Source organism: Natator depressus, chromosome 15 (assembly GCF_965152275.1).
Source record: "Natator depressus isolate rNatDep1 chromosome 15, rNatDep2.hap1, whole genome shotgun sequence".
In the NCBI taxonomy this organism is placed as follows: domain Eukaryota; kingdom Metazoa; phylum Chordata; order Testudines; family Cheloniidae; genus Natator; species Natator depressus.
In genome coordinates, this window is record NC_134248.1 from 25,739,093 (window position 1) to 25,765,703 (window position 26,611).

The window sequence follows — 26,611 nt, forward strand, 5'->3', positions numbered from 1 at the left end:
AGTATTCAGAACTCATTAAGCCAGTGTCTAATGTATGTACACATATTTTAAACATATGTGATTAGGGTTACATAACTTGAAAAGTCAGCATCCTCCCAAAGCTTGTTCGGAGTCATTAATGGACTACGAGATCATGGCTGGAGAACCACTTTCCTAAGGCAGTGAAGATGCCAAAGAGATTGTTCCCATTCTGAGTAGGTTTTAGACCAGAACTAAACTAAAGCACAGGCACTATCAGGCCATGCCTGAAGCCCCAGCTTTGATCAGAATCTCAGCATTTTTACCAAAAAAAGGTTCTAAACTTCATGGTCGCAAAGAGAGGCTAAATAAAATATGACCTGAGGTTAATCAATGCACTGAGACCAGCCTGACTCTGGAGAGGGCCTGACATAATAGTTCCAAGAGGTGTAAACTGCCCCAAGCATCGTAAGTGGGTGGACTTCCTCCCACTCCACCAAGCAGAGGACTCTGTGTGGGGGCCCTCATTGCTATCACTACTCCATCAGGGCTATGGTGGCATTATGTCAGCACAGGCACCCACATACAGCATCCTCTACTTGGGAGGGTGGGGTCCAAGGACAAGGTGTGATGGTCTGGGGAAAAAGGAGGACCCAGCTTGCCCCTAAGAGGAGGGATATTGGTGCCCAGAAGACAGCTCTTGTGCGAGTGGCTTCTGCACTTATCACTCCAAGCAGGGGTGTGCAAACCCCCTCCACACAACTCCGCCAATGCACCTCAACCCTGACTTGCAACACCTTCTACTATCATTCCAGTCCGATTTCCTTCCTGAAAGAGTCAGGATGTTCCAAACTGTGTGGTGGTTTTGAGATTTACACAAGCAGGTAATGGGATGAGACCCAACTAATTCAACTTGTGATCCATGTGGAATTTGAATTTAATTACACAAAAACCTGTGCACACATTGTACAAATCACTCATAGCAAAAACACTTTTCACATATCTACGGTCTGACATCTTCAAAGTGCTGTATAGACATTAACCAATTTTCACAGCCTTCTTGCACAGCTGGTACGTTACCCATCATTTTATAGATGGGCAAACATTGAAGTCAAGTCATTTAACCAAGGCCACAACTGATGGCAGTGACTGAACTAGGACTAGAATTTACGAGCTCCTGGCTCCCAGTCCTGTGCTCATACTACTAGATCATGCTGCCTCTCAATAAGACAGTTTTTAAAGAACCTCAACATAGAGGAATTTTAAATACAAATATTTTTGTTATATCATCAGGTAAATAAGGAGCCAAGAAGTTAGCCAGAAGAAGCCACATCTTAATTCTGACCACAGCACATAGCAGCCATCAGCTCTTACAATGTTACTCGGTGCAACAGAAACCTACTGACTATCAAACAGAGTAGAGCAGACCTCTGACTCAGTTAATTCCTTATCATTTATTGAGTGTCAAGGTTTTAGTGGGAGCTTAAGTTCATTTAAAAAAAAACCAAAACACAAATTTAGTGCTGGTGAAAACTCTGGTAAAACTAACCTCCTTGTTGATCCACAGAACAGGAAGTGACAGCAGAAGCTTCCTAGAATATCCCACTGACATGCTTCTACCCCAAACTCCAAAGACCACCTCTACGGATGAGAGGGGAGTTGGGTCTCCAGAGTACCCATGAGTTCCTGATCTCTGCTAAGAACACCAGCCAGGTTACCAATTATCATCAGTTGTGGTCGTGGGCTCAGAGATGTGTACACTTGTCCACTGGGAACTGGAATAGTAAGCTCGCTTTATGTAGGCTACTAGAGAACCATTAGATAGAAACAGACACTTGTTGTCTTACAAGTATTCCACACCTAGGCCATGTCTACACTACGGGCACTGCAGTGGCATAGCTACGGTGCTGTAGCTTTGCCACTGTAGCGCAGATGCATCCTACAACGATGAAAGGGATTTTTCTGTTGCTGCAGGAACTCCACCTCCCTGAGTGATGGTAGCTAGACTGACTGAAACATTCTTCTGTTGACCTAGTTACATCTACACTGGGGGTTAGGTCAGCATTGTTACCATACCCACGAGCACTGTAGTTATGCCAATTTAACTTTTGAGTGTAGATCAGGCCCTAGCCAAGTATAGTGAGCAATAAAAGCACTAGCCTGAACCAAAACAGGCCCTTATTAACTGCCTAAAAGACTGTGGCTCCATTACTCATACCCAACCTTGAATTCGACAAACGCAGCGAAGTCAACAGTTCTTGAGCATTAAACCCTTTCCCCTCCATTATTTAAAGTAGGAAACCTCACACTAGATAGAAACTCTTGATTTGGTGAAGGAGGGGGGGCACTGCAGCAATTCTCGGTAAGATGACACTAATGAGGAAGGAACTAGTTTAAGGCAGTAGACACCAAGACTATCAATATATTATGTTTAACTCTAACGGTTAAGTTAAAACAATACAACCCTCCTAGAGTAGAGGCAGTTATATCATGATAAAGGTGCTTTATACTGGTCTACCTATTTCCATATGGGAAGGTCGATAACTATTTAGTATAAAGGTGCCTTATACCTGTCAATATAATTGCACCCACAGTACGGATTTTACTGGTATAACTATTTCAGCTTCACGGTGCAGAAAGAATCTCTATTTTAGGGTGTGTGTTTTTTTAAGTTAGTAATATTTAAAATGTTAACAGGCTTTCAGATTTTATCAGAAGTGAAAATCTGAGGGAGATAACCACATTTAAAAATCAATTAAGCACCATCATTTTCAGTAGTGACTTTACCTCCATGTTACATCTAGCATAGTGCCACCGACACTAATATTGCCCTCTTGCTAATAGCTAAGCTACTTTAAAAGTATATAACAATCACATCAAAATCAAGCAAACCAATGGAAGCAGCCAGGTGGGTATATGCAGGACATAGTTTTTTTTTAAAAAAAAAAAAAGGGCAGGTGGAAACTTTAACACCTTGTCTACTTTAGCAGTGAATCAAGCAGCAATAGTGGCCTGTAAACTCTCTCTGTCCTCAGAATGTATGAGTACTCTTAATAAAGTTAGTCACCCAAGACCATTCTTGGACAACACTACTCCACAAGCCAGTAGAGCCTTAGTGCACAAACATCTATCACCACTGCACACTGGTAATACAACAAATCTATCTATTTTGGGCAACATACAATACAGCAGTGCCAGGGAAACTGTAGCAAGGAATTGTTAAATCTAAATTCTTTTTTATTTAGCCTTGCTTCTTTTAGCGCAATAACTAATGGTTAAACAAGTAGCAAAATTACTAAGGATGAAACAGGCTACGTTTTGAGTCTATCTTCTTATGGCAGAGTATGTCAAATTCTTGAATAATCATTTTTCAAATTTATTTTAAAATGCAGAACACCTTAGGTTATGAAAAAGTTTATCTGTTTTAATTGCATACATATGTTTAATTCTACTCAGAGCATATTTTTAATTACTTAGGCTGCTCTGCAAGAGAGTACAATATGCAATCTAGAACATATGTTCTGGATTATTTTACAGATTACTTCATAAATTTAAAGTTTATTCTCCTCCCCCAAGAGGGAAAAAAAAACCTTCAGAAGAACAAACCTTGCAGAGAGACTGGCAAAGTTCTCTTTTTTAACACATCCTTTGTTTTATTTTATTCCACCTCTGGAAGTGGAGATGAGTATACATCAAAGTACGGTGAAGTAACTAGTTCAGTATTAGGCTATTGAAGTCACAGATCTCTCAAATATTTGAGGAGTCTTATTAAAATAATTCTAGTTATGATAAAAACTTAACAAGGAGACCCCTCCCACATATACTGTAACTGTACTTGCCTATCAACTCAGCATACAGGGTCTGATCTTGCAAGGTGCTGAATATCATGTAGGGGTTGCTTAGCACACCCACTGAAATCAATACCAGTTGATGATTCTCAGTACCTCCTGGGATCCGGCCGACAGCAAAAAAAAATCTACAGTCACAAACAGCAGAACAGCATAGACCATAATCCCACCCACCTCACTTTCCCTAATATGCACGGGTATTTATAAAGCAGCTCAGCTCAGCCATGTACCAAAAACAGCTTTAAATGAAACAATTTGTACAGTGTGCACAAGGGTCCATTTTAATGCTCAGCAGTGTGCTGATAGGGTGGGGGAAAGCTGTGTGTCTCGGAGAAAAAAAACTGCATCTGATTTTTAAAAACCCATTAAGTTCAAAGGCCTGCCCTTAAAACACAGAACGTAAGGTGCCCTAGATGTTTACCCTTTAACATGAGTAGCTCCCACTCTTCTTTTCTTGGCAAGGGAGGGAAACCCTAGGATGATACATTCATTGATCTCACATTGTTTCTTCCCCCTCCCCCCCAGCTTTCTAGTGAAAGCAGATCACATAGTAACTCTGCATTCTCGCAACCTCCTCCCCACCACAACCCCTCCTTCCTAGTGCAAACTTTGCCTTAGATCCCCCTCCCGTCTACGCCCTCCAAGATCCTAACCTGATCCTGTTCCGATTCATAATCTTCCTCGTCTGCACTCACAGACATGGCCATTTCTCATGGTGGGCCCAGGCTGAAACAATCTGACATGGCTGGAGCAAGGCTGCTGCTGCTGCTGCTAGAAGCAGAGCTTCGCTCTCTCGCACACACACATATACACACACGCGCAGGAGGGGGGAGGGAGAGCGAAGGGAAGGGAATCATGCATATTCATAAAGCCCATCCAGGAAGGGGCCGGCCTTGACTGACTGACCAATTGCCATCCAGCAGCTATTTGGTTACACAAAGAAGGCCTGCCAGTGGTTGTGATGACATAGATAAAGGAGGGGAGGGGGTAAGGGGTGTATGGTAAGAACAGGTTTCTTTCCGAGACGTCTCTCTGCTCAGTCAGTTTCATGGCTGGAGAGAACACATCTGGGGTTGCTGCCTACTTCAATTAGTTATTGTGGGAGGGTATTATTTTTAACAGCCTTCTGTTAATTAAACTAATAGATGCACATATAGTGCGAAGGGGCTGATGTTGCTGAAGCAAATGTAAACGGAGGCTGGAATTTTTTTTAGGTGAGGGCGGAGTGGTCTTTTGCAAAAGATTATTTTTAGAAAAGGAAATACCTACAATGCACAGCAGCGGGTAGCTGTTAAGGATAGTGCAAAGAGCTATTTAGAACCCCCGAGTTAAAATGCAAAGCTGTGGGTTTTTGTAGTTGCAACATTCTGGTGCACGTGGAAGCAGCAGCTAAAACGGCAATCAAACAACAAATCCCTTCCCAGGCCAGGGAACACTATGAAGTGTTCTGATGTAATTAGAGGGCGATAGTGAACACGTGTTAGTTTTACACAGTATCAGTATTCAGCAGAATATTCTTCACAGCTGGGTAAGAGTTGACAGTAAAAGAAGGCATTCTGTTTATTACTGCTTCCATTTTGTTTTACACATCTCCTTAAACAGATCACCTTTTCAAGGGACACTGAAAACTTTACATGTAAAAGTCAGGTTTTTAAAATGTGAGTTACGTGCAGTTTCCACTACTATCTCTGCATCTGGGTCTCCCTGCCAGTTTTTGTGTTTCTACAATCACATTCCTATTTTTAAAGGGTTAAATATTTATACAAAAGTATATAAAGCCCCAGTCATGATCAGGGCCACACAGTGCTAGTAGTGTCTTAATGAGGACCCCATTTGTGCCTTGAAGGTTCCAATCCTGCAAAGATTTATGTCCTTAATTTATGCATTTAGAGTGAGCAGTCCCACTGAAATTAATGGGCCTAACTCACAGGGTGAAATCCTGGTCCCACTGAAGTCAGTGGGAATTTTGCAATTGATTTCAGTGAGACCAGGATTTCACCCAGTGTATAAAGTTAAGCAGATGCTTAAATCTTCAGAATTGGGCCTATAGAAGACTCACATAACAGGCTAACTTTACAGCGGAAACAATAATGACATCGTATCAGAGAGGTAGCCATGTTAGTCTGTATCCACAAAAACAACGAGGAGTCCTGTGGCGCCTTAAGGACTAACAGATTTATTTGGGTGTAAGCTTTCGTGGATAAAAAAACATTTCTTCAGATGTATGGAGTTTACCCACGAAAGCTTATGCCAAATAAATCTGTTAGTCTTTAAGGTGCCACCGGACTCCTCATTATAATAATGGCTATACACAAATTGCAATCAAATGTATCAGGTAAACAAATGTCAGAGAAGTGTGTATTTTTTCTCTCATCTCCATCAGTTATAAATCATCTCAGCTGTTATATGTGACAAACTTAAGTAAAATATTTGTCAGGGAAAAGTCGATTATGCCCCTTCAAGAAGAAAAAAAGAGGTGAGGAAAATGTTTAGTGCTGAAACCATCTCATCCACTTGACAACTACTTCTGAACCTCAAAAGAAATAGAATCCAGAAGGACAAATTCAAAGTGCTGGGTGGAACTCTAGGTGGAGACACTGGCATTTAAAAAAATTGTTTAGATAGCAACACCAGATCAGATCTACACTCTGCATGTGGTTGTATTTGTGGATCAAAGGAGCTGCTAAGATCAGAAAAGTAATTATATAAATATGATTTATTCTTACTCTGTGTACCTTAAAATGATATCTGCTCCTTGGCTTTACTTCTGTTGGTAATACCCTGCAGATTTCAAATAGGAGTTGCAGTACTCTCCCAAGCTCTGCCCACTTGAGATGAGACATCACTCACAGCAGATTGTGCAAATGTTCAAAATATAATCTGAGAGACTCTGCTTGACTTCTCAGGCTTGGCTCCCCCACAGGGGCGTTCAAATACACCTACAAGCAGGGCCAGATTAAGGCATAGGCACAACAGACAGGTGTCTTGGGTTCCAGAATCCAAGTTTGCGTGAAAAAAAATTGTTTGTAGCCCTAATGGCTACAAAGAAAACTTGAAAACATGAAGTAAGTGTAACCAATATAGAGAAGTCTGCCTGAGTCTGCAGACAGCCTCCAACAGAGGGAGGAGTAGCAGCTACTAGAGTCAGGAAGGATGATGCTTGGTCCCACACCAACTGCAACAAGGGCAGACCAGGCTTCCACTGTTCTGTGGGAATGCTTGGACTAGTTGAGGAGAGAGGTTTAGATGCCCATCCTTGGGCTCTGTTACTCCCCTTGAGCCTTTTGACTCCATGAGCCATATTAGGGGGGAAATAAATTGCAGTATCTCCCAAGAATCACCACAGGTGACACCAAAATGAAATGTCAGATTGTGCAAATCATAATATAAATCACCTACCTCCGTAAATCAGCAATGAAAGTTAACACTGTTGACATTTAAATTATTTTAACTGGACATCTGAGTTAATACCCCATTAATATGAATGGTGCACTTCACAGCTCTCAGAGCTGTTGCTTCAGGCTCTGCAAACTGAGGCATACATCCCTGCATCAATTATACTTGGTTCACATTTTCAAGGCGTTCTCCCCAACTACAAAGGCTAGAGACATAACTAAGAAAATGGTGATTCTGGAGGACAAGATGTAAGCCTTAAAAATGACCCAGACCATTTCAAGCCGTGCTGCCCAGCCATCAAAACTATGGTAGAAAGGATTCTAGTCGGCCTTATGCATAATTGACAAAACTGATAAACGAGTTTTAATGGCAGAATCTGTATTTCTAGTGAAGATGCATCTCCTTAAAAGAACCCACCTTGCTTCTCAGATCCCAAGGAGAATTTGCAAGGCTTGCAGATAGAAAAAATATGCTTTTGACTTATAAATGGAGCAAAAGTGATCTGGAATGACTGAAAAGACTAAATCTACCCCATCATTTTATAGCCACTTTTGGATTATAACTGTACCCCCAAAATCTGACCATTATGGAGCAGCTAACTGTTAAAAGAAACCTTTGACAAACATCTTTAGAAACAACTCTACCATACAGAATATTTTCTGGTTTAGTTCTTCCCTCCTTTCATATAACTATGGCTTGTCTACACTAGATAGTTTTGCTGCTTTAACTACGCTGGTATAGTTACAATGACAACTCCTCCTCCCCCCATGTGGATGTAGTCCATATAAAAAGTGCTTATCCTGGGTACAGCTTATTTGGATTCAGGAAGCAGAAGAAGATATACTGGAATAAATCACCTTTATAGTGATATAACTACATCCTACTAAGGCTTTTATCAGCATAACTATTTCAGTTGAAAAAGAAATCACACCTTTGACAGTTATACTAATAAAACTTAAGTGTAGAGCAGGTCATAGCGAGAACTACCTGAAAGCAGGGCCTTTCTTCTATTAAGAATCATTTGCTCTGACTGCATCTCATGTGGAGTCATATATAAGCCTTGTCAATATCATAATCTCTATGAAAACTATGTTGTCATAAACTGAGATAATAACTTGAAGTGAGGCACAAACAGCAGAAGCACATGAGTGCCAACATCTTATTCTCATGCAGATATCCTTTAGCAATAAAATCAAAATGGGGGAAAGACAAACCCCTTTGCTCCATGGACTTGATCCTGAGAGATGCTGAACATCTGCAATGCCAACTGACTTCAGTGGCAGCTGTGAATGCTCAGCAAGATCAGTGTTTCTCTGTCCAAAACCAGTTTTTCTTTGTCAAATTATTCTCAGAGTGAAGTGAAATCTGGTTTTTAACATGACCCAAACCAAGCATTTTTGTGGTAACTTTTCTTTGCCTTCTTTTACTGATCTTTGTTAAATCTTCTATTTAGCGGATATCAGGTAAAATATCTAATTATCAGGGGCTGAAGTCAGTAAAAAAGTCTCAGTCTGGTTTCCATACAAACCTTGGAATAATGACTGTGTTCTGAGCTTCTGCAGTCGTGCATAATATGGAAGGCGGAACAAGAGTTTTTTGGAGAGTAAACTTTAAAAATGCATTATGCATCACATAAAATCAATAACTAATAGTGGTATTTATGAATTAAGATTCTTGACCTGTCATAGGACTAAATTATTATCCAAGCATCTTGCTATGGGGCTTGGTTATGCTACAAATGCCCTTTTTCAGATGAGACATTAAATCTAGGTCCTAACCCTTTGGTGATGTTACAGTTCCTAACACTCTTCTCGGGAGAAGAGGCATTAGTCCCAATGCCCTAATTCTGACACCAGGGATGATATTCTGCCCACCTAACTTCCCTTACAGTTTCAGTTGGACAGGTTATCTTCACTGCCTGTCCTAGACCACTGTGTATTTACTCAAATTTTTACTGAACTATAATAAAAGAGTCCATCCGATGCTCTGGACACCCTTAACTATCTTTACTAAAATAAACAAACAAACCTGATAATTATCCCAGCTCAAATAACACAGTGGCAATAGAAATATAACACAAATTAATTGCCTCCCCACACAATCCCCACCAACATCACACCTCACCTCACCACTAGCCAACCCTACTGAAACACTCTCTCCCCTTGACAAAGGCAGAAAAAGTGGGCTTTGCAGTAATATCCTGAAGGCTAACAAACTTGGGCTATTACAGATCTGGGAAGGAAACAAATACCAAAGGTCCAGGGCTTTAATGGAGGAAACATTGCTAGCTGCCCCAACCCTCTTATATTAAAGGGGCTTCAGCTCACGTGCCTCCACTGACCACAGCTGTAGCACTGTGTCATGGGGAAAGAGATGATCTCATAGATAGGTGGGTCCCAGGCCATTCGGAGGTTCATAGCTCAAAACCAACGTCTTAAAAATTATCCCAGAAACCAATCGTAGCCAGAGCAGGTCACAGAGTGCAGGGTTAACATGCTCACAAAAAAGAAATGCTGCTTACCAAGCAGGACACTAAATTCTGCACTAACTACTCTTTTCCAACAGATTTAAGATACAGCTCCATGCAGAGTGTAATGTTCCTGTGTGTTGATACACAGTTGTTACATTTCAGTAGTGGATGAACTGGTCTATTGCATAATTCAAAGGGCTGGTGTTAATCTTAGCAGTTACGGTTTCTTTAGTTTTGGGGCTTTTTTTTTTTTTCCAGTTCATTTTTTTCTGGATTTTCAGTCAGTATAAAGTTACATAGTAATCCAAAGATACAGGAATGCAGCTTCCCGGAAAGGGCAGCCAGTGGAAAAGAAGAGAAGAAAGCATGAAGTGAAGGAGAAGAGGAGTAGTTCATAGGATGGCTGGAGAATGTAAAATGGAAGCGTGATGCAGATGTTTACAGTGCATATCAATGGAGCACTTATCTTGGCTATCAAGCAACAGTGGCTTTCCAAGGCTGCAAAAATCACATTTTCAAGTCCATTTTTTCATGTGCTAGACAACTGCAACCTTCTAGCTCTGCAGCATTAGAATTTTGGAGACAGAGTGATGCCAAAGTACTTGGTAATTTGTGAGAGCCACAGCCCATGAAACTGCTCCCTATATCAGCAACAGTGGCATGAGTGGGAGTATCACTGGAGGGTGAGAGAAATCCTGCCTCACACCTCCTCCCCAAATCCTTTAACTCTGGAGCATCCCCACAGCATATTGAGCTGTATGTCTCCAAGAACCCTAGAGCATTAACAGGCAGCAGGGTCTTTTATCCCAGTCTTATTTTATACATTCCAGATAGAGACCAATGGAGGCAGAACAGAGTGCATTTTTGGTGCATGTCCAGGGAGGATCCTTTAATATGAAGACCATTCTTAGAATGAAGGTAATATTTCTAGTACACTTTGAGACCATAGGACTGGAAGGGACCTCGAGAGGTCATCGAGACCAGTCCCCTGCACTCATGACAGGACTATATTATCTAGACCATTCCTGACATGTGTTTGTCTAACCTGCTCTTAAAAATCTCCAATGATGGAGATTCCACCAACTCCCTAGGCAATTTATTCCAGCGCTTAACCACCCTGACAGGAAATTTTTCCTAATGTCCAACCTAAACCTCCCCTTCTGCAATTTAAGCCCATTGCTTCTTGTCAGAGGTTAAGAAGAACAATTTTTCTCCATCCTCCTTGTAACAACTGTTTACACACTTGAAAACTGTTCTGTCCCCTCTCAGTCTTCTCTTTTCCAAACTAAAAAAAAACAAAAACAAATTTTTTTCAATCTTCCCTCATAGGTCATGTTTTCTTGATCTTTAATCATTTTTGTTGCTCTTCTCTGGACTTTCTCCAATTTGTCCACATCTTTCCTGAAATGTGGTCTCCAGAACTGGACACAATACTCCAGTTGAGGCCTAATTAATGCAAGAATTACTTCTTGTGTCTTACTTATAACACTCCTGCTAATACAGTACATCCCAGAATGATGTTTGCTTTTTTTGCAACAGCGTTACACTGTTGACTCTTATTTAGTTTATGGTCCACTATGACTCCCAGATCCCTTTCCGCAGTACTCCTTCCTAGGCAGTCATTTCCCATTTTGTATGTGTGCAAATGATTGTTCCTTCCTAAATGCAGTACTTTGCATTTGTCCTTATTGAATTTCATCCTATTTATTTCAGACCATTTCTCCAGTTTGTTCAGATCATTCTGAATTTTAATCCTATCCTCCAAAGCACTTGCAACCCCTCCCAGTTTGGTATCGTCCACAAACTTTATAAGTGTACACTCCATACCATTATCTAAATCAATGATGAAGATACTGAACAGAACCGGACCCAGAACTGATCCCTACGGGATCCCACTCATTATGCCATGGGCTAGAAAGGTAAAGGAAATGGCTCACTATTTCCCAAATCGGACTACTTGTATTTCTGAATTCAAAAGGAGCATGAAGGTAATCATGCTGGCTGGTAAACGACATTCCCCTGTTCAACTAAGCTGAAGGGAAGTTCTCTCTTTATTATAGAGATATTTTGCCATTAATCTGAGACCTACTATTATTATTTGTATTAACACAGTGCCTAGACATAGTGGGGCTGGCTTAGCAGAAGACATCCCCCATGCAGCACAAGTTTGTAAGGGGGGAGGGGGACTGCAATGTGTGCAGGGTGTTTCCTGATACCCAGCTATGCTAACATGCCCGTGTATCCACTAGTTCACTCATTGTGAATCATGAGTTTGGGGGAGAGGGTTAGCAAGAGACCCCAGAATTTTAGATTCTGCAAGGACTAGCTTTATTTTGCATCTTGTACAGAGCTGAGCATGCTGGTGGCTCTTCATACATGCTGATAATGCATAATACTAACTATGACTCAATTTTAAATATGAAAATATTATTTGCAGATTATTCTAATGCAATTCAGATTATTAAATGAATTTTCTTTCAATAGCAATTCAATATCATAATTAAACAAGCCCTTATACTACTGGATTATTTACCCAGTATAAATTATTCACTTTCTTTCTCCACAGAGGTCTTCTGCTTTGCCTGTGGTTCTCTTTTTCTGCTCTTTGTTTTCTCTGGTCTTTCATTTTCTGCATCTCTCCTCAAACTTTTCCTACTTCCTTTCTCTGCTTTCTCACTTCCGTCCTTCTTCCCTTCATTTCTGGGCTTTTCCCATCCTTTCTTTAGAATCATTTCCCTTTTCTTTTGTAAGTTTTGGCATTCAGCATTGGCTTTATTCTTCCTTCTTCACCTGTTGCTCTGTCTTTCTAAATCTCTTCTGGTGACTTCTCCCTGAAGATAGCAGGAACCATGTAATCTGCTCACTGCCTCTTCTTCCTGACCTTCACTTCATTTCTCTAGTTTTTCTTCATGAACTTAGAATGAGATGACACTCCTCACCCTTGTAGCCAGCATCCCAGCTCCAATGCTCTCTTCTTGCCATTCTCTATCTGTGTGGTACTGTGCTGTAGGATACTTGCTGTCTCATTAGACTCTAAGGCCCTTGAGAAGGAACTGTTACATATTTGGTATGCTTCATATACCGTGCACTACAAAAACAAAAATTCCCATGTGGCTTCAGCTGTCCTGTCTTGTGTTCAACAGTCATGGAACCCTTAAGGCCTTCAAGACTCAACATTCTATTGACCAGTTTTACCACTAGGAAGGATTTTTCCTCTGTTTCAAATCTTCTCCCTCATTAAAGGGGCTCTGAGATGGAAAAGAGGGGGTGGGGAAATCAAGGCCTGTGAAATACCCCCACTTTCTCCTTACATAAGCTTCCCCCCACATTGCCTAGCCAATGTGCTTCAACCCTGACCTCAAAGAACCAACTTTAAGACAAGTCTCCCTATCACATTCAATCATTGGCTTCTCTGTTACGATACAAGAGGACTATTACCAATTGTGGCGATGGTTTGTATGACATGAATACTTATCCATTCAGAACTTCACTGAGAAAATACCAACTCACAATTATTTGTCCATTATCCACCCAAAATGCATTTTTGTGTTTTATCTCAAGAAATGATTCATGCTAATTACAGATTAAGAAAAACATATTTTAAAGAGAACAATAAAAGGGATTTTTCATATTTTTTAAATCTTTGTTCTTGTTTGGAAATTTGAAACTGAAGTCTGATTCTTTATAGATTTCCCCCCCATGTTTGTTCACGCTTGCTAGCGTGTATTCATTTGTCATTGCAAGGTTGTTCTTCAGCACTGGGATGCTTGCACTGACTTTTATAGTAGTTAAAAGAATGGTATCAAAAACATTAAAACACACATAGCCAATGGGTTTTCAAAGGAGATGCAAGATTAAAACACAAATATGTTGCATTTCTCATCCTCAACAATGTTACTGTAAATAAACATCAAGGGTTCCAATTTAAAGGTGAACAGGAAGCCTAACAAACTTTGAAACCTGCAAAACTCACACATCAGTATTAAGATCCTAGTTGTTACCCTAAGCCACAATCCCAAGGGATGCAGCACAAAAGCTCTTTGATCACATTTTTTGTTAGCTTTATTTTATAAATCCCACACATTGTTTGTCCTCTGGTCACAGAAGTCTTGCTCCACTTAATGCTTCTCAACAGGTGACAAAATAAGCAGCTATCAATAGTGGTAGAGCGGAGAGTATGCTGCCTATCTATATCCTGAGGTTTTTTATTGCTAACCATTACTGTAGTATCTAAGCACCTTCCATCTGCCCATCGTGGTCGGGTAAACTTTTCAAAAATGTTTACGTGACTTAGGAGCCTAACTCACATTTTCAAAAGTGAAGTCAAAATAAGTCACATAGGCACTAAAATGTTACCAGTAAAGATTTGTCCATTTATATTCAAACAGAGAGTCTATAACAATATTTTACTGTTCTTATTTTCTGCAGTAGGGGGCTAGTGGCAACACAAGCACATTGCATGCAGTGGCATCCAGAGTACGACTTGCACTACCATAGACCAATTGATTTGTGGAATCTGTGAAACAACAACAAAGAATAACCAAGGAAAAGAAAAAAATTCAAAAAAGATTTGTGCCAACTGCCCTCTAGGATGTGGTTTAATCAGCAGCTTTTAATAGCAACAGCTTTTGGATGATAGATAAACCCTGTATCCTGACCAACTGTGCTCAGTACAGCCAATTTAATTTCAGCTAACAAACAGTTTTGGTTAAGTGGACTTTGACTGAATAAAGGTACTAATAAAAATAATCTTTCAAAAATATCTATTCAACTTTAAACCCCCAAAGCCAGGAAATGTACAAGTAAAACTAACACTCCATTAAAGACTCGCTGAGGAGCCGAGGATAGTGTTGACTCTCATTTTAAATTTCCCAGCTCTGATGGGTTTGTCAACTCCTAAATTTTAGTTAATTATAATGGGCCACATTTTCTAAAGCAGCCTCTTAAACTATACCATCACTTACACACCTACAAGTTTCTGATCAGATGTTTTGTGTATGGGTGGGCACATAAATGAATGCAGAAAGAAATATCTGAGCAAAAAGTTGCAAGTACAAAATTCCTTGTACAATTTCAGAGGTCCCCCCTCCCCCATCCAGGACCCCTTTGAAAATTAGGCTAATAGTTTTTTTACTCCATATAATTTCATAATTTATTTAAAAATGAAACTTCCAGAGCCCTGGTCTACACTACAAGTTTAGGTCGAATTTAGCACGGTTAGATCGATTTAATCCTGCACCCGTCCACATGATGAAGCCATTTTTGTTGACTTAAAGGGCTCTTAAAATCGATTTCTGTATTCCTCCCCGACGAGGGGATTAGTGCTGAAATTGACATCGCCGGGTCGAATTTGGGGTAGTGTGACTGCTCCGGACAGCACTTTCAACTCAGATGCACTAGACAGGTACACAGGAAAAGCCCCGGAACTTTTGAATTTCATTTTCTGTTTGGCCAGCGTGGCGAGCTCATCAGCACAGGTGACCATGCAGTCCCAGAATCGCAAAAGAGCTCCAGCATGGACCAAACGGGAGGTAGTGGATCTGATCGCTGTATGGGAAGACGAATTCGTGCTATCAGAACTGCTCCAAAAGACGAAATGCCAAAATATTTGCAAAAAATCTCTAAGGGCATGATGGACAGAGGCTACAACAGGGACTCGCAGCAGTGCCGCATGAAAATTAAGGAGCTCAGGCAAGCCTACCAAAAAACCAAAGAGGCAAACAATTTGGGGGGGGCTACCACTACCCCACCCCTGTCCATGGACACCTGCAAGGGGGGAGTCTCATGCAACAGGGATAAGGATTTTGGGGATGAGGAAGATGAGGAGGAGGAGGATGAGAATAGCGCACAGCAGGCAAGCAGAGAAACCATTCTCCCCGACAGCCAGGAACTGTTTATCACCCTGGAGCCAATACCCTCCCAAGGCGGGCTCCCGGACCATGAAGCCAGAGAAGGCACCTCTGGTGAGTGTACCTTTGTAAATATAATACATGGTTTAAAAGCAAGCGTGTTTAATGATTAATTTGCCCTGAAGACTTGGGATGCATTCGTGGCCAGTACAGTACAGTACAGCTACAGGAAAAGTCTGTTTACATGTCTGGGGATGGAGCAGAAATCCTCCAGAGACATCTCCATGAAGCTCTCCTGGAGGTACTCCCAAACCCTTTGCAAAAACTTTCTGGGGAGGGCAGCCTTATTCCGTCCTCCATGGCAGGACACTTCACCATGCCAGTCCAGTAGCACGTAGTCTGGAATCATTGCATAACAAAGCATGGCAGCGTATGGTCCTGGTATTTGCTGGCATTCAAGCAACATTTGTTCTTTATCTCTCTGTGTTATCCTCAGGAGAGTGATCATCCCAGAGAATTGGGGGGGGGAGGGGGAGTTAGTTGGGTTTGTGCTGCATGTTAACCCGAAAACCACAGCCCCTCCTTTTAAATGGCCAACCCACCAGGTGCTTGGTATGGGAAAGGAGGGCACTGCTGTTTGAAACCATTCCCACGTTATGAAGGTTGAAGAAGCCGAAAGACTGTGGCTTACCATGGCTGCCTACAAGCCGAATTCTGTTGCCCGGCCCTGCGTGTGTGATCTCTCACACCAAACCAGCAGGCCCTCAATATAAAAGGCAAAATGCGACCCTGTACCAAAAGCACATGTGCTATGTAATGTTAACAGCTTGGTTCACCGTGAGTCTACCCGTTGTTCTCTAAAATGTGTCTTTTAAAATACTACTCTCCCTTTTTTTACTCCCGCAGCGGCAAATGTTTCAATGCTTCCCCTATCATCTCCATCCCAGAGATTAGCACAGATAAGATGACGAAAAAAAAAGCACTCGTGATGAAATGTTCTCTGAGCTCATGCAGTCCTCCCGCACTGAAAGAGCTCAGCAGAATGCATGGAGGCAAACAATGTCAGAGTCCAGGAAAGCAGAAAATGAACGAGAGGACAGGAGGGACAAGCGAGATGAGAGGTGGCAGGAGCAAGATGAGGCTACTGGGGGACCAAACTGATATGCTCCGGCATCTGGTGGAGCTGCAGGAAAGGCAGCAGGACCACAGACTGCCGCTGCAGACCCTGTGTAACCGCCCGCCTTCCTCCCCAAGTTCCATAGCCTCCTCACCCAGAAGCCCAAGAACGGGGGGGAGGGGGCACGGCTCCGGGCACCCAACCAACAGAAGGCTGGCATTCAATAAGTTTTGAAGTGCAGTGTGGCCTTGTCCTTCCCTCCTCCCCTCATCCACCACCCCACCCAGTGCTTCCCTCCTCCCCCCCACCCTGGGGCTACCTTGGCAGTTATCCCCCTATTTGTGTGATGAATTAATAAAGAATGCATGATTTAGAATCAACAATGACTTTATTGCCTCTGCAAGCGGTGATCGAAGGGGGGAGGACGGTTGGCTTACAGTGAAGTAGAGTGAACCAAGGGGGTGGGTTTTCATCAAGGAGAAACAAACAGAACTGTCACACCGTAGCCTGGCCAGTCATGAAAATGGTTTTCAAAGCTTCTCTGATGCGCAGCACGCCCTGGCGTCTGGCTGCGCGTAATCAGTGGCCAGGCAATTTGCCTCAACCTCCCACCCCACCATAAATGTCTCCCCTTACTCTCACAGATATTGTGGAGCACACAGCAAGCAGCAATAACAATGGGAATATTGGTTTCGCTGAGGTCTAACCGACTCAGTAAACTGTGCCAGCGCGCTTTTAAAAGTCCAAATGCACATTCTACCACCATTCTGCACTTGCTCAGCCTATAGTTGAACAGCTCCTTACTACTGTCCAGGCTGCCTGTGTACGGCTTCATGAGCCATGGCATTAAGGGGTAGGCTGGGTCCCCAAGGATAACTATCGGCATTTCAACATCCCCAACAGTTATTTTCTGGTCTGGGAAGTAAGTCCCTTCCTGCAGCTGTTCAAACAGACCAGAGTTCCTGAAGATGCAAGTGTCATGTACCTTTCCCGGCCATCCCACATTGATATCGGTGAAACGTCCCTTGTGATCCACCAGTGCTTGCAGCACCACTGAAAAGTACCGCTTGCGCTTTATGTACTGTCTGCCAAGGTGGTCCGGTCCCAAGATAGGGATATGCGTTCCATCTATCACCCCACCACAGTTAGGGAGTCCCATTGCAGCAAAGCCATCCACTATGACCTGCACATTTCCCAGAGTCACTACCCTTTATAGCAGCAGCTCAGTGATTGCGCTGGCTACTTGGATCACAGCAGCCCCCACAGTAGATTTGCCCACTCCAAATTGATTCCCAAGTGACGGGTAGCTGTCTGGCGTTGCAAACTTCCAGAGGGCTATCGCCACTCACTTGTGAACTGTGAGGGCTTCTCTCATCTTGGTATTCTTGCACTTCACAGCAGGGGAAAGAAAGTCACAAAGTTCCATGAAAGTGCCCTTACGCATGCGAAAGTTTCACAGCCACTGGGAATTATCCCAGACCTGCAACACTATGCGGTCCCACCAGTCTGTGCTTATTTACTGGGCCCAGAATCGGTGTTCCATGGCATGAGCCTGCCCCATTGCCACCAGGATGTCCAAATTGCCAGGGCCCGTGCTTTGAGAGAAGTCTGCGTCCATGTCCTCATCACTCTTCTCACCGCACTGCCATCACCTCCTCGCCTGCTTTTGCAGGTTCTGGTTCTGCACATACTGCAGGATAATACGCAAGGTGTTTACAATGCTCATAACTGCCACGGTGATCTGAGCGGGCTCCATGCTTGCCGTGGTATGGCATCTGCAGGAGAGCAGAGTTGCAACAGAAACAGTGGAGGACGACCGTTAGCACCGTGCACATTTCCCGAGGAAGAACACACGTAGCCGGGAGCCCATGACAGACAACATGGAGAAATTCACTATCGAAACAATGGCAGCAGAGCAGAGTTGCAGCAGAAGCGGTGTATGACGATGGTTAGCAGCCCTACTGTACCGTCTGCTGCCAGCAGCACCCAGGACACAACAGCGGCGGTGTCGGTGAGCTAAGCTGAGCGGGTTGCGTGCTTGCCGGGGTATAGCGTCTGCATGGAAAAAAGGCGCGAAATGATTGTCTGCTGTTGCTTTCACCGGGGGGGGGGGGGGGGGGCGACTGACGACATATACCCAAAACCACCCGCGACAATGTTTTTGCCCTATCAGGCATTGGGAGCTTAACCCAGAATTCCAATGGGCGGCGGAAACTGCGGGAATTGTGGGATAGCTACCCACAGTGCACCGCTCCGTAAGTTGATGCTAGCCACAGTAGTGAGGATGCACTCCACCGACTTAATGCGCTTACTATGGACATAAGCAATCGACTGTATAAAATTGATTTCTAAAAATCTACTTCTATAATAATCAACCTAATTTCGTAGTGTAGACATACCCATAGAAGGCTTCTAAAACAGAGATTTCTTTGCGAGCCCTCATGGCAGGGCATCCCTATCTCTCAGGTAGCTACCCAGGTTGTTAAAACATGTTATTTCCATTAAGCAGGTACTTGAAGGTCATTCCACTCTCCCAAGTCAGGATGAAATTACACAGTTTTTTTTAAGACCTATGTCATTTACTAATTTGGCTCCTTTGGTGCCACCTAATTTCTATGGTAATTATTTAATTAGAAAGGTTTAAAAATATATATATATTATACACTATAAACACTGCTGGTGCCACAAGTACTCCTCGTTCTTTTTGCATCTAGAACATAAGTGTGTATTTAATGAGAGATCAATTTGAAATCTAAAAAATAAAAAGTTAAAAAAAATAACTGAAAAGTATTTCAGGTCTTACATCTGCCTCAGTCCTCCCTGACGTTTTTTTAGGTTTACAATCTCAACAATTTTTTTTAAGTTTCACTCTTCCTTGTTGCTATGTGAAAGAGCCACATAAACTGGGAGAACTGATTGACCAAAGAAGGGAAGGGCTGAAAGAGATTATACAAAGAATAGACAAACTGGAAAAGAGAGAAAAATAATTTTATTCTCTAGTCTCTTTCTAGTGATCTTAGGAGTTACTTGTAGCAATAGTAAGTAACACATTTTCAGAAAGAAATGTGATCTTTGTTGACTGATATTTTGGAGAAACTATGTATTATGAAATTAATAGAATACAAAAGGACAATAAAAGTATAGCTATAAAACATTTTCTAATGTAACAAAGCTGCTGCTAGGGTTGTGTAACTGTGGAATTTAGTAAATATGCCACTATTTAAATACACTGTCCTTTTTCATCACTGTTCAGCTAATGAGTTCAAATGAATTATAAACATTAATTAAGCTTCACAATACCCCTGTGAAAGAAGAAGAGTATTATTCACAATATACAGATGGGGAAACTGAGACACCGAGAACATAAGTGACTTGTCATAGGCTACACACCTGGGACTAGAACACAGGAGTCAGACACCCTCTCTCCCGTCAAAAACATTTACTACATGTATAAGCAATTCTCAGTTTTTAACCAGGCACCACCATTAACAAGAACAGAAGAACAGCCATACTGGGTCAGACCAAAGGCCCACCTAGCCTCGCATCCTGTCTTCCAAAAGTGGCCAATGCCAGGTCCCCAGACACAATCCCTGCTCATCCTGGCTAATAGCCATTGATGGACCTATCCTCCATGAACTTACCTAGTTCTTTTTTGAACCCTGTTATAGTCTTGGCCTTTACAACATCCTCTGGCAAAGAGTTCCATAGGTTGACTGTGTGTTGTGTGAAAAAATACTTCCTTTTGTTTGTTTTAAACCTGCTGCCTATTAATTTCATTTGGTGACCCCTAGTTCTTGTGTTATGAGAAAGAATAAATAACACTTCCTTATTTACTCTCTCCATACCAGTCATGATTTTATAGATCTCTTATCATATCACCCCTTAGTCGTCTTTTTTCCAAGGTGAGAAGTCCCAATCTTATTAATCTCTGCTCATACGGCAGCCGTTCCATACCCCTAATCATTTTTGTTGCCCTTTTCTGAACCTTTTCCAATTCCAATATATCTTTTTTGAGATCGGACGACCACATTGCACACAGTATTCACGGTATGGGAGTACCACATCTATGGATTTATATAGAGGCAATATGATACTTTCTGTCTTATTATGGATCCCTTTCTTAATGATTTCCAACATTCTGTTTGCTTTTTTTGACTGCCACTGCACATTGAGTGGATGTTTTCAGAGAACTATTCACAATGACTCCAAGATCTCTTTCTTGAGTGGTAACAGCTAATTTAGACCCCATCATTTTATATGTATAGTTGGGATTATGTTTTCAGTGTGCATTACTTTGCATTTATCAACACTGAATTTCATCTGCCATTTTGTTTCCCAGTCACCTAGTTTTGTGAGATCCTTTTATAGCTCTTCACAGTCTGCCTCGGACTTAACCATCTTGAGTAGTTTTATATCAGCTGCTTATTTTGCCACTTCACTGTTTACCCCTTTTTCCAGATCATTTATGAATATGTTGAATAGGACTGGTCCCAGTACAGACCCCTGGGGGACACCACTATTTACCTCTCTCCATTCTGAAAACTGACCTTTTATTCCAACCCTTTGTTTCCTATCTTTAACAGTTATCAACCATGAGAGAACCTTCCCTCTTATCTCATGACAGTTTATTTTGCTTAAGAGCCTTTGGTAAGGGACCTTGTCAAAGGCTTTCTGAAAATCTAAGTACACTATATCCACTGGATCCCCCTTGTCAACATGCTTATTGACCCCCCACAAAGAATTCTAGTAGATTGGTGAGGCATGATTTCCCTTTACAAAAAACATGTTGACTTTTCCCCAACAAATTATGTTCATCTATGTGTCTGACAATTTTGTTCTTTATATAGTTTCAACCAGTTTGCCTAGTACTGAAGTCAGGCTTACTGGCCTGTAATTGCCGGGATCACCTCTGGAGCCCTTTTTAAAAACTGGCATCATAATAGCTATCCTCCAGTCATGTGGTACAGAAGCTGATTTAAATGATAGGTTACAAACTACAGTTAGTAGTTCTGCAATTTCACATTTGAGTTCCTTTAGAACTCTTGGGTGACTACCATCAGGTCCTGGTGATTTTTTACTGTTTAGTTTATCAATTTGTTCCAAAACCGTCTCTAATGACACCTAAATCTGATTTGTCACCTAAAAAGAATGGCTCAGGTTTGTAAATCTCCCTCACATCCTCAGCCGTGAAGACTGATGCAAAGAATTCATTTAGTTTCTCCGCAGTGGCCTTATTGTCCTTGAGTGCTGCTTTAGCATCTCGATCGTCCAGTGGCCCCAATGGTTGTTTAGCAGGCTTCCTGCTTCTGATTTACTTTAAAAAAATTTTGCTATTACTTTTTGAGTCACTGGCTAGTTGTTCTGCAAATTCTTTTTTGGCCTTCCTAATTATATTTTTACACTTCATTTGCCAGAGTTTATGCTCCTTTCTATTTTCCTCACTAGGATTTAACTTCCACTTTTTAAAGGACGCCTTTTTGTCTCTCACTACTTCTTTTACTTTGTTGTTTAGCCACAGTGGCACTTTTTTGGTTCTCTTATTATGTTTTTTAATTTGGGGTATACATTTAAGTTGAGACTCTATTTAAAGTTTCCATGCAGCTTGCAGGGATTTTACTTTTGGTGCTGTATCATTTAATTTTTGTTTAACTAACTTCCTAATTTTTGTGTAGTCCCCCTTTCTGAAATTAAATGCTACAGTGTTGGGCTGCTGTGGTGTTTTCCCCACCACAGGGATGTTAATTTTAATTATATTATGGTCACTATTACCAAGCGGTCCAGCTACAATCACTTCTTGAACCAGATCCTGTGCTCCATTTAGAACTAAATCAAGAATTGCCTCTCCTCTTGTGGGTTCCAGGACTAGCTACTCCAAGTAGCAGTCATTTAAGGTGTCAAGAAACTTTATCTCTGCATCCTGTCCTGAGGTGACATGTACCCAGTCAACATGGGGGCAGTTGAAATCCCTCATTATTATTGAGTTTTTCATTTTTATAGCCTCTGTAATCTCCCTGAGCATTTCACAGTCACTATCACCATCCTGGTCAAGCGGTTGGTAATATATCCCTATTGCTATATTCTTATTAGAGCATGGAATTACTATCTATAAAGATTCTATGGTACAGTTTGGTTCATTTAAAATTTTTACTTCTCATTTTCTCATCATATCCTACCTGTATTTTATCGTTTTCCATCCTCTCCTTCTTACTAGGACATAGAGAATCTCCATTAATAGATCCTCCCCTAAGAGATATCTCTGTCCTCCACACCTGTCAGCTTTCCCCAGAGCCCTTAGTTTAAAAACTGTACTACAATCTTTTTAATGTTAAGCGCCAGCCATCTGGTTCCACTCCGGTTTAGGTGGAGCCCATCCTTCCTGTATAGGTTCCCCCTTTCCCAAAAGTTTCCCCAGTTCCTAATAAATCTAAACCCTTCCTCCTTACACCATCGTCTCATCCACACATTGAGACCCTACAGTTCTGCCTGTCCGTCTGGTCCTGCGCATGGAATCTCACTGGCCCTGCACGTGGAACATTCTCAGACTTTATCATGGTTTAATAACTGGTTGTCAAATTTCAGATTTTTACATTAATGCTCTTGTTGCATGAATGTGAAAAGTGTCTGAAAACAGTACAATTTCTAGTTGTTTTTAAAAGATTCAAATGCGTAAATAAGGATTAAACAGATTTTTTTTAAAACTGGAAGTGAAACAGTTTCTCCCTATGGAAGCATCTGAATGCTGTGTTTCACCATCTGATTGACTTATAAGCCAATTAAAATATGGGATCAATCATAAGAAAGCTAACAGCCCCTAAATATCTTATCAAACTATAGCAGAATGAATACTGAAACCTTGAATTGAAATGATTAGCAAGCAAAGATAGCAAATGTGACTTATTACCTTTGTGGTCTTCTTAGGCCAGGCTACCACAGGGACCCCCGAAATGGCAAGATTCTGGTCATCATCAGCATGTTCCTTCAGAATGTTCTGTTTCAAATGAAAGCAGCTTAATTAGTCAGAGAGCTATTTTTGAAACTTAAAAGATGAATAGTAGGAAGAGTGTTACTTCTGTCTATTTAGGTTAACTTTGTGGTTGTAAATGACTTGATAATTTCCAAACCTCCAAACATTCAATCCACTATAAACCTCTCTATCCAGCTGCTAAAATTCATGGTTCACTTAAAGTGAAATCTTCTGCACAGAGTGCAAAGGAATTACAAATCTCATCATGTACTATTAATGGAAAATTAGGTTCCTAAAGCACCCTTAAAAAAAAAAAAACCACAACATACCACGCATGTGTGCTTGTAGCCAATGTTCAAAAGCACATGAAAAACACTGACCAAAAGCAATGAAGCCTTATGAAGACAATGGAAAGACCCAAGTCCACCAATACTACCTCCTGCAGTCATAAGACATCTTTTTGTTTTCTGTTTAAACAACACCTAGCACAATGGGGTCCTGATCCATGACAAGGATGGAAGCACTATGGAAACAAAAATAATTAATAATCACCATCAGTTGTGTGGGACACAGCTATCATCAGGGTATCTGAGTACTTCAGATACCAGGCGCTTAAGCCAAGATGGAGCATTGCAAATTGTAATAGGTCAGCTCCATCAGCATTCAGATGAAGAGCACCGTCAGCTCCACTGGCAACCCTACACCTATTCTTACCTTTCCTGTAGAAATCTGCTCAATTTTTTGTGAATCAGGTAAGGCCCTCAGGTTTCTGAACACTTACTAACAAAGCTTCCGGCTATGGATAATTTGAGGCCAGGGTATTAAGCAAAGAAATTGGCTTTTTTCTGAATGCTTTTGTTCTGATGCTCCGTACTGGATGCCTTGCGAGTGGGTTACACTGGCTCATACTGCTTCTGCCATGGGAAACAGAGGAAGTTACTCACCTTGTGCAGTAACGATGGTTCTTTGAGATGTGTGTCCCTATGGGTGCTCCACTTTAGGTGTCTGTGTGCCCCTGCACCTCTAATTGGAGATTTTTGGTAGCAGTGTCCCGTTGAGCCCGCACATGTGCTCTCCCTCCCTCATGGTCTGCCTTGAGGCTATTTAGCACTGCACGGGCGAACCCCCCTCACTTCCTTCTCTACCACAGAGCCCTATAGAGAACTCCGAAGTAGAGGGGAGGAAGGCAGGTTGTGGAGCACCCATAGGGACACACATCTCGACAACCATTGTTACTGCACAAGGTGAGTAACTTCCTCTTCTTCAAGTAATGTCCCTGTGGGTGCTCCACTTTAGGAGACTCCGGAGCAGTACCCACCACCGGAGGCTGGGACTTCGGAGCAGAGTCTTTTACTACAGAGAGTACTGTGGAGTCGAAGATGGTGTCAGCGGCCAAATCTTCAGCGATCGCATAATGTTCTGTCCATACTTTCGCAGAGGCCCCAATCATTGCTCTATAGATTGGGGAGATAGGGGTATCCTATGGAATGTGACTGAGGTAGGAATGTGATCTCATGGAGTGAGTATGGATGGAAGCAAGTTGCGCCCTTGCTAAGTGATTAATGCAACTAGAGACCAATTTGGATAGTCTTTGAGGAGATATCACAGAACTTTTGGATCTTTCTGTGGACGAAAGGAAAAGTTTAGGGGATTTCCTGAAGTCCTTAGTCCTGTCCAAGGAGAATGCTAATGTCCTTCAAATATCTAGCATATGCACAATTGTCTCCCAGTTGTAACAATGTAGTTTTGGGAAAAAACAGGGAGATGGATCTGTTGATTCATATGGAAAGTGCAGAAAAAGTAGGGAGAAACTTGGGATATGGCCTTAGAGTTGTTATTTTTTATTTATTTATTTTTTAAAGACAAAGGCCATGAATGATGGGTGTGCCATCAGGGCCACTATTTCGCCTATGTGCCTAGCTGAGGTGATGGCAATTAGAAATGCTGTCGTCATGGACAGGTGTAAGAAAGAACAAGCTGCCCTGGACTCGGAGGGCGGTCTAGTCCAAGTTCTGAGAACTAGATTAAAGTCCCAGGCTGGAGCGGGTGGTGTCACATGGGGGAACAGAGTCCCAATGCCCTTAAAAAGTCTACGCATTAGTGGTTGAGCAAACTCCAAGTGGGAAGCCATGTTCGCCATGAGATGTACCTTAAGGGAGCTGAGTGAGAGTTTAAAATGTAGTGCAAAATCAGAGGGAGGAAAGATGAGGTTGGGTCTGTCCGTTTGGAATGGTACAAACGTGGAGTCATTTCCATTCTGTAGATAGATATGTAAAGTGGTCAACTTGTGGCTGTGTTGCAATACGTGTTTCAGCTTGTCAGAGCATTCTGCTTCTAAGCCTTGGAACAAAGAAAGATCCAAGCCTGGAGGCGGAGAACCCATGGGTTGGGGTGAAGGGTCAGCCCATTGTTTTGAGAGAGCGGGTGAGGAATGGGCTGACATTAGAGAAACAGGAGGGCATATTGCCATCTGCATCAGGTAAGGGAGCCAGACTTGTCATGGTCAAGAGGGGCAATCACAATAACTCTCGCTTTGTTTCGCTGAATTTTCAACAGAATCTTGGATAGCATAGGAAACTGGGAAAAGACATACAAGTGGGCCCTGTCCACTGGGAATATGAGGGCAATTGCCAGTGAATGTTTCCTCAAAGGGTGGCTGTATCTTGAAGCACCTGTGAATTCAGTATACACTCATTGTTGTGAGAAAATTCCAACTGAGACTGTTGGTTATCCCGTTCTGTATCCCTTGTAGACAGACAGCTGAGATGAGCACATTGTGATGGGTACATCAATTCCAAAGTTTGAATGCTGTCTTGCAGAGGGAGGGAGATCTGGCAGCTCCTTGGCAGTTTATACAAAACATACAGGTCGCATTAAGTCCATCATAACCTTTGTGTGTTGTTTTTGATGAAAGGCAGAGTTTGTGCACAGGCACTCCTGACACCCCTAACCCCAAAAGAGTGATATGGAAGGTCATTTCTGTGGAAGACCATTTGTCCTGAACCTTGT

At 42.0% G+C, this 26,611-nt stretch overlaps 1 protein-coding gene across 6 annotated transcripts in view; it reads right to left on the bottom strand.

The window, feature by feature from the left end:
* KDM2B (lysine demethylase 2B) overlaps positions 1-26,611 on the bottom strand; it is a 167,201-nt gene that overhangs the window by 25,598 nt on the left and 114,992 nt on the right. For 5 of the 6 annotated variants that reach the window (XM_074973158.1, XM_074973156.1, XM_074973159.1 and 2 more), the window contains one exon: positions 23,540-23,626. In XM_074973158.1, the coding sequence (XP_074829259.1) occupies positions 23,540-23,626 (87 nt within the window). Of the gene's footprint in view, positions 1-4,459; positions 4,628-23,539; positions 23,627-26,611 lie in introns of those variants that run through there. The other variant, XM_074973162.1, reaches the window with a different exon arrangement.